The sequence below is a fragment of the Chrysochloris asiatica genome, unplaced genomic scaffold (genome assembly GCF_000296735.1).
Source record: "Chrysochloris asiatica unplaced genomic scaffold, ChrAsi1.0 scaffold00439, whole genome shotgun sequence".
Classification (NCBI taxonomy): domain Eukaryota; kingdom Metazoa; phylum Chordata; class Mammalia; order Afrosoricida; family Chrysochloridae; genus Chrysochloris; species Chrysochloris asiatica.
In genome coordinates this window covers 731,070-739,907 of record NW_006408957.1, presented here as the reverse complement: position 1 = coordinate 739,907, position 8,838 = coordinate 731,070, and the positions used below count along the sequence as shown (strand labels likewise).

At 57.1% G+C, this 8,838-nt stretch overlaps 1 protein-coding gene across 2 annotated transcripts; it reads right to left on the bottom strand.

Moving 5' to 3' along the window:
• Positions 1-6,193: 6,193 nt before the first annotated feature.
• Positions 6,194-7,676, bottom strand: HRAS (Harvey rat sarcoma viral oncogene homolog). Of its 2 annotated transcripts, XM_006876985.1 has the most exons (5): positions 7,550-7,676; positions 7,187-7,365; positions 6,939-7,098; positions 6,771-6,861; positions 6,194-6,315 (listed from the first exon to the last, which is right to left on the bottom strand). In XM_006876985.1, exons 1-4 carry the CDS (start codon positions 7,658-7,660, stop codon positions 6,799-6,801), a joined length of 513 nt encoding a protein of 170 aa, XP_006877047.1. In that variant the 5' UTR covers positions 7,661-7,676; the 3' UTR covers positions 6,194-6,315; positions 6,771-6,798. The 2 variants fall into 2 exon arrangements, with proteins under 2 accessions (XP_006877047.1, XP_006877046.1); XM_006876984.1 differs by lacking the exon at positions 6,771-6,861.
• Positions 7,677-8,838: the final 1,162 nt, after the last annotated feature.

The window sequence follows — 8,838 nt, the reverse complement described above, 5'->3', positions numbered from 1 at the left end:
AAAAAAAGCTAAAGTGGATAGAGAAAAATACTGTTAACTGATGGAACATGGAGGGGATTATAATCAATGTAATGAAACAAGGTATATGATTTGTTGAATGTAAAACTGATGATCTGCCCTGTAAACTTGCACTCAATCCACAATAAATACCTTAATAATAATAATAAAAATAAAGATATTGTTAGATGATTTCCACATTCTGTTGGGTCATTTTTCTTTGGAATGGGCACAAGTATAGATCTCTGCCAATTGGTTGATCAGGTAGCTGTCTTCCAAATGTCTTGGCACCGATGATTTAGCTCTGGTGCTGCATCAGTTTGTTGAAAGTCTTGGAACCTTGTTTTTGGCCAATGCCTTCAGTGCAGCTTGGACGTCTTCCGTACCATTGGGTCTTCATAGACGACCGCTTGAAATGGTTGAGCATTAACCATTTCTTTTTGTTACAGTGACTTTATATCGTTTCTATTTTCTCCCAATGCAGCCTGCATCCTTCAATAATTTACACACAGAATCCAATATTGTAACTCGAGGCTTGACTGTTTTCTTCAGTTGTTTTAGCTTTAGAAATGTTGAGCATGCTCTTCCCCTCTGGTTTTCTAACTCCAGGGTTTTGCGCATGTCATTATAATGCTTTGTCGTCTCAAGCTGCCCTTTGAAATTTTCCGCTCAACTCGTTAACTTCATTCATTGTTTCTTCCCGTCGCTTTAGCCGCTCTTTGTTCAGAGCAAGTTTCCCAGCGTCCTCTGACATGCACTTTGATCTTTCCTTCTGCTTTTTTAAAAAAGACCTTTTGCTTTCTTTTTGTACGGTGTCCTGATGTCATCCCAGTTCCCCTGGTCTTCGGTCATTACCGTCTAATGCATCCGATCTGTTCTGGCGATGATTTCTAAATTCAGGTGGGATATAACCCAGGTCATATTTTGCCTCTTGTAGATTTAGTCTGCCCCTAGCCTTGTTTGGTAGCGTAGTGGTTACGAATCGGGCTGTGAACCTTAAGGTCAGCGGTTCGAAACTACCAGCTGCTCCACGGGAGAAAGATGAGGCTTTCTACTCCCGTAAGGATTTACATCCTCGGAAACCCTGTACAGGGTCGCTATGGGTCGGAACCGACTCGATGGCACATAACAACAACAACAACAGCCTTGTTTTGTCGGATGATATTGAATTTCTCCATCATCAATTCCCACAGATGCAGTTAATCTGGTTCATGTGTATTACATCTGGCAAGGTCCATGCGTATAGTCTATGTTGTCGATTAAAGATATTTGTAATGAAGAAGTCTTTGGTCTTTCAAAATTCTATCATGCAATTTCCAGTATCTTTAGTGTCACCACGTCCAGATTTTCCAACTATGGACCCTTCCTCTGTTTCCAATTTTTGCATTGCAATCATCAGTACATCTTGATGGCATGTTTGATCAATTTCAGACAGAACAAGTTGCTTGTTGTTACGTGCCATTAATTGGGTTTCAACTCATAGCAACCCTATAAAGGGTTTCTGAGGACGAGCTAGTGAATTTGAACCACCAACCTTGTGGTTCAAACCGACCTTTCAGTCCAGTGTATTACCACACCAGGACTAGAATTCTTCATCATTGGCTTTAATGATTGGTACATATATTTGAATAACAGTGGTATTAACTGGTCTTTTTTTGTAGGCATATGGATATTGTCACAGACAGTGTTTAAGATGTATCTTGAGATGCATTTTTTTTATGACTCTAATACCATTCCTCTTCATCATTCCCACCATAGAACCATGAACGATGGCTTCAAAATAGCCACTACCTGTCCAATTCCACACACCGATCGCCTGGTGTGAAGCTGTAAGATCAGCACTGGGCCGCTAGCCACAAGGTTGGCATTCAAACCCATCAGTTGTTCCTTGGAAATCCTATACAGGGTCGCTGAATCAGAACCAACTCCATGGCACTAAACATCACCCAGGCTATTGGTCTTTATGCATTCCATTTCATCGACGCTCCTAGATGTCCGAAGAGACTGATGCGCAGTTGCAATGGCGATCTCCGAGGAATGCCAGGCCTCCAGAGCTGACAGAGACAGACAGCCGTCCCCTAGAGCCAGCACGGTTCACTTGAACGTCCAGACTTCTCATCAACAGAGAGTACATGTTTGTTAGAGCCATCCACTTGTGGTATTTGTGATATCGCAGCCTGTGTAAGACACCAGCACATCGGTAGGAATTCTGTTACCAGTTTATAGACTCCAGCTGCCATTTCCTCATTCAGCAAGACTCTCCCCCAGTCTTCCTTGTTTTATGTGGGACAGCATGCCAGTAAAGTCGCTGCAAAGCTTTGATTTGGGAAGATGTCCACTTGAGTTTTGTTTAAAAATTCTATTAGCCTGCCTTATTCTTTTTATTTCTGATGTGGTTCTGTAGGATCAGCACTGGATGGTGAACCACAAGGTCAACAGTTCAAACCCACCAACTGCTCCTCAGAAACCCTGTACAGGGTCATTATGGATCGGAACTTAACATATTTACCCTCATGCATTATGTCCCAGGGTCACCTCGGCTCTGGGCTGAGTCGGACCCAAGAAGCCCATCGTATAGTATCATACTCTGGACCAGGACAAACAGGTAGGTAGTGGCCCATGGAGAGTTTTTGGTGACAGAACCGTTCTACATGACTGCATTTGGTAATGCCCCAGAAAAGTGCTTCATGGATGCAAAGGAACAAAAAGTGTGGGGGGAAAACACACATCAGCTCGCACACCTGAGGTAGCTTTGCAGTCATCTTATGTAGAATTCACCTATGAAATTGCCAGGTGCCACTAGGGGCAGACCTGACTGTTGCTGTCTGCGGGGAGTCTTGCGGCTGGCTGCCTTGGACTGGTGGTGTCTGAGTTGTTCAAACAGAAGTCAAGTGTCCAACTCCGTCCTCCTCTCCTTTCCTAGGCCAGAAGCCTCTTTGCATGTCTTTTTGGCCAATTCTGTCACGCAGTGAGCTGCCTGGGTGCCCGTCCCTGGCGTGTTGCTGCTGTTTGAAAAGTTCAGCTCACTCCAAGGGTAGAGGGGCTCTCTAAAGGGTGGGGGCACCTGGGCTCACCCACCACTTTCAAACTAAAGAATGACACCTTCCTCTAGGGGTTACCCGAGATGCCCAGAGCTGGCAGAGGGCAGGGGCGAGTCTTCAAGGGCATTTTACGTCAGTGGTGTGCCGAGTAATCCTGTAGTTACCACAGACTTGAACTTAGACCCTGAAGATACGTGTTATTCATCAGACACTGGTAGGGATAAAAGCAGCAAACAGGAAAGGGTCCCCAGGTGCTCTGTGGGGGACTGGCCCCCAGCACTCCCTCCCTCCTGTGAGCTCCCCACTCCCCCTGTGTGTGCTGGTGGGGAGGGCTTTTCCCAGAGGGGTCCCAGCCCAGCCTGGCCCATGTGTCCACTACTGCAGTGCAGAGCACGTGCCTGCTTTGGGGCTGCTAGCTTGGCTCTGCCACCCCCACCCCTCAGAACTCAATTCCAGTTAAAATTTGCACCTGGGGAGCATGGAGTAGGGACTTAGATACCCACCCCCCAGTGAGTAGGTGGACCACTTATACCCCCACTGAGGCCAGGGGCCTGTTTCCCCTCCAGGAACTTTCTCTGACAGGTGATCCAGGCCAGGGTGTGATTATCCATGCATTGATCATGGCGTTGATAGTGTGGCCTGGGAGGCCGTGAGGGGGCTGCACCAGATGGTCCCCTTGCAGGCCTCAGACAACAGTGCCCTGGGCGGTCACCCCAGCATATCCATCTTCTCTAACCGCACCACACTCCTAAGCCTTCGGGGGCTTAGAACCAGCCCCCAGCATTCTGTGATCCCCAGCCCTCGGTCCCTTCTGTGTTCTGACCTTGACTCTGTGGCCAAGTGCCCTAGGCCTCTCAATCCGAGTCCTGCCCCCTGGCCCTCTCCCAGGCGTGTGCCACCTCAACCTGGGGTCCACACCCCATGCGTGTGTCCCTGTCCTGCAGTTGCCGCCCCTTAGTCTCCTCCCAGCCCCTCCACCTGGGCTGGGGACCAGGGACCAGGCCTTTCTGTGTATGGGGGGCCGGGGAGGGGGGTTGAGCCCTGCTCTTGCAGCTGTGTGTAGTGGACTCTGAAGCCAGGGTCTGGAGTGTCATCCGCCCATCTCCTGGACAGAGGGCCCCTTCCTCCTTCCCCCTGGCCTAATGGTGCTCCCTCCCTGGGAGAGCTGTAGAGACCACAGCAGGGCTGGGGGAGGGGGCATATCAGGCTCAGAGCCCCCCACTGTGTGCCACCTAACTCCTACCCCCTCACTGAGTACTAGGCCGTGTCCACCTGTGACCAGCGTAGACCCACAGTGGGAAGTGCCAGGTGGGCAATGATTGGTTCCTCACCCCGGCCCGTTCCTCAGCAGCTGAGGTGGGTGCGAAGGAATGTGACCTGCCCAGAGCAGCACTGAAGGACAAGCTTGACCCCCACACCCATGACATGTCGCTCCCAGGTCAGCTCCCTGGACTCCTGTGTGGTGGGGCGGGGGCACCCAGGGCCCACCTTCCTCCTGTCTTCTCCTCACAGAAGCCTCCAGACATGGGGTGCAACACTCCCATTGCTGCCTGCACCCCCACCCTCAGTGCAGCAGGAAGCTTGAGGAGGATTGAGGGGTGCCCTGCATGGCAGGCGGGTGCCCCAGGAGTGGACGGTGACCCTCCTTCCCTCACTTCTCCCCAGAGGCTACGGGAGGTCCACTGGTACGCACACCTGGTCCCCCCTCCAAGAACAGCCTGAGGGAAACCTGTTTACAGCGGGCCCAAGGCTCTGGAAGGGATGGCATCGACTTTAACACAGGGGGCCGCGGGAGCCGGGCAAGGCCAGTGGAGCATCAACAGCGTCTGTCCTTCCAGCTGCACCTGAGAACTCCCCAGGATGCCCGGCACTGGGCTGGAGCCCATCTCCTGGTGCCCAGGCCCCCCACCCCCCAGCACCCCTCACACACAGACCCCTGGCTGGACTGCCCCAGAGGTCAACAGGTGGCAGTGTGGGCACCTCAACAAAGCCACCACCACAGGGAGGCGTAGAGGCCAGCACACAGGACATGCTACAGTCCTCATGAAGGAGGTCACTCCTGGACCTTGGGAGGGCACCACGGGGGCTTTATGCTGGACACGGGACTCCCTCCTGTCAGCACCAGCTGCTGTCTCCCAGAAGCCCCGGCACCAGGTCCACCCATGCCCACGGAGGCCACCCCCTGCACTGTGGCTCTTCCCACGGGGAGGGGTGCGGCACTCGGGCCCCACAGCCAGAATGAGGACCAAGGGGACAGAGCCTCAGTGGCCCTGGCCAGTCCTGGAGTTTGGGTCAAGACAGAGCATTGCATGACTGCCCAGGTGTGGTCTACAGCAGGTGTCAGAGACCTGAGCAGGGACAGCCGGAAAAAATGCCTGGCCAGGCTAACCATGGACACAGGGCAGGGACAGCTGTGTCTGGGCCTGGCAGCCACACAACACACCAGAAATGGAGGACCAGGGAGTCTGTCTCCGAAGAGTGCTGCCCCGTGACCAGGGACTGGAGGACAACTGGGCAGGAGTGGGGATGGGGCTTAAACCCCAACTCTGCCATCCTCATCAGCTTCCTTTCAGTCTGAAAACTCGGACACAGGAGCCCCACCCCGCCCTGACGTGGTTCCAGAGCAGCCCCCACCCGCCCCACTCTAGGGGGGGAGACAGCACCCTCACTCCCAAGGCTGGGTCTCCCGGCACCCACAGCTCGACAGAAGGCACCCACTGCCTGGGCCACACTGAGCAGAGCCCAAGGCCTCCGACGGGTCTCCCTGGACACTGACCCACCCTCAGCCTCCCGACCCCAAGGCCGACTCCAGGTCAACACCATCCAATAATTTACTGCGGTTCCTCCTGCGCCCCAGGAGCAGGGGAGAGGTGGAGGACTTGGCTCGTGACAGTCTGTGCAAAGCGTCCATGGGAGGTCTGAGGCCACCTCTGCTCACTGTCCTGGGCTGGCAGAGCCCAGCGGCACTTCTTCCCTTCCTTCCTGCGTGCGTCATCCTTCGTGCCTCTCTCCATCTGGGCCGCCTCCCTGCATCCTGCACCCACACCTGCGCCGGCCAGGGGACAGAGGACGCTGCTGACCAGTCCCCTGCAGGCCAGTCCCCTCACTACACCCACGCGGGCCGCAGCCTGGGCTCACCTGCCTCGCAGCCCCCTCGTCAGGAGAGCACGCATTTGCAGTTCATGCAGCCGGCGCCACTCTCGTCCGGAGGGTTCAGCTTCCGCAGCTTGTACTGCCGGATCTCCCGCACCAGTGTGTAGAAGGCATCCTCAACACCCTGCAGGAGGGCCCGGCTCAGCAGGGCTGCGGGTGTGGGCTCCAGGCCTGGGCTCAGGCCGATGCCCACCAGACCCCCAAACACCCACACTCATCCTCCAGGGGCCCAACTATCCCTTCCCCTCACAGACTTCCTCCTCAGCTCTCCCCACCACGGGGCAGTGTAGCCAGAACCCCCGGGCCCCAGTCTAGCTCAAGGCCTCACCACCTCTCACCCAGCTCCTGACAGAGCTAAGGCCCAAGTCTGTACCAGCCCCATTATGGGCTCAGACTTCCAGGGGCCCTCAGGGCACCCTGCGGGCAGTGGGTCGGGCCCCCAGGACCACCGCTCCGGCCTGGCTCAGGGCAGCTCTCTCCAGGGACCCCCCCTCCCCAGGGGCTGTGTCAGCCAGGCTGCAGGGCTTGGAGCCCCACCATGTCCCTCGCCACCCCTGCCCTGCCGCCTGGGGGACTTACAGCACGAGGGGCCGCCGGGGCTGCCGGGTCACACGGGTCCCGGGGGGTCCCGAGGGGTCCCGGAGCTGGAGCCAGAGCCAGAGCGGCTGCCCTGCATGGAGGGAAAGGTGGCAGTGAGCGTGGCCCCAGGGGTGTCCTGCGCTAGCTCTGGGCAGCAGAGTGGCTCACCTGGCGGGTCTTGGCTGAGGTCTCGATATAGGGAAGACCGTAGTTTCGGGCAAGGTCCTGGGCCTGCCGAGACTCCACAGTTCGAGCGGGCAGGTCACACTTGTTCCCCACCAGCACCATGGGTACATCATCCGAGTCCTTCACCCGCTTGATCTGCTCCCTGCAGGGAGAGGGGCGGGAGTGGTCACTGGCCTCAGACGTGGCTGGATTGCAGCTGGCCTCCCGGGTCGGCAGAAGAGGGCACGTACCTGTACTGATGAACATCCTCGAAAGACTTGGTGTTGTTGATGGCAAACACACAGAGAAAACCCTCGCCCGTGCGCATGTACTGATCCCGCATGGCGCTGTACTCCTCCTGACCCGCAGTGTCCAGGATGTCCAGTAGGCACGTCTCCCCGTCGATGACCACCTGCTTCCGGTACGAGTCCTACAGGAGCGCACAGCTCAGGGACGCGGCCAGCCCACTGCCCTCCGGCATAGAGACTGCACACAAGTCTTGGGTCACCCCTGGCCCCAGGGACATCCTCCAGAGGAGCAGACAGTGGGGTTGGGGAGGATAACAGGCTGGGGCCCACGTGTGGACACTCAGTCTGCCTATGGGCCTGGCTCACCTCGATGGTGGGGTCGTACTCATCCACAAAGTGGTTCTGGATGAGCTGGATGGTCAGGGCGCTTTTCCCCACGCCGCCTGCGCCCACCACCACAAGCTTGTACTCCGTCATGGCTGCTCAAGGGGCTCTCCTGCCCCACCTGCCAAAGAAGACCAAGTTCAGCCCCGGAAGACTGGACCGCCTGAAGGCGAGACACTGGCCACGTGCCTCCTGGGCGCTGACATTTAGGTGGTAGGGGACCTAGAACAGTGCTCAGTCCCCTCTGGCCCAGAGGGGCCCCACCTCTACCTGTGCTTACTGACAGAGGGAGGCAGGGGGCTGGGCCCGCCAACAGCTCAAAGCATCTACCAACCACGCACCCGAATTAGAAGTTGCTGGGTAGGCAGACACCCTAAGCTGGCATGCCCCCGGGCTGAGGTGAGCCGCCCCACCAGAACAGGTCTTGCCACAGCTGGGGTGCTTGGCGGCATGTCTGGGCAGGCGGATGCCAGCCGGGCGTGTCCACTGCTACTGACACCTATTTACTGAGCGCCTACTTTGTGCCGGATGCCATTCTGGTCACAAGTGACCCTGGAGGCTGGGTCGGGCTCCATGGGACAGCCTGAGAGTGGGGGTCACTTAGGGAAGCCCCTGAGAACTCTGGGGAAAATCAAACAGGTGCCACAGCCGAGTGGCGGGCAGGAGCCCAAGGGGGTTCCCACGGTTGCAAAGAAGGGACCAGGGCAGAAAGAAGAGGATGAAGAATAGAGGCCCCCAGTTCGGTGCCTGCCCAGCTGTGGTATCCAATGAGGGCTGGCCATCGTAGGGGGAGTGGACAGCTACTTCCTTCCCCTCACAACGGCAGGACGTGTGGACCGGCCACTCGGGGCGCAGTTTCAGAGGGTCCTGGGGCTACCACGAGGGGGGAGACCCACCCAGCCCTAGAGCCCCCAGCAGCCACCACCACCAGCGCGTAATGAGCACCTGTAGGACCCTCAGCCACAGGGAGGGCCAGGGACCTGAGAGCCCCAAGGGGCGGGCCTGGGGGGGCCCCCCACACGGCCCGGAGCCCGCAGCGCCCCGCCCGGCCTAAGAGCTCACCTGCACCCCGCCCGGTCGCCGCAGTCTCGGCCGATGACAAGCAAGTGTGCCCTGCGAGCAAGACGCGGGGACCCCCACCGGGGACCCCCACCCCCAGCCGCTGCCACCCGCCGCCTGCGGCGCAGCCCAGGAAGAGCCGCCTCCGCCCCGGGGCACGGAGAGGACGCCCCCCGCACACCGAACCCCGAACCCCCGCTCGCACTCACCGC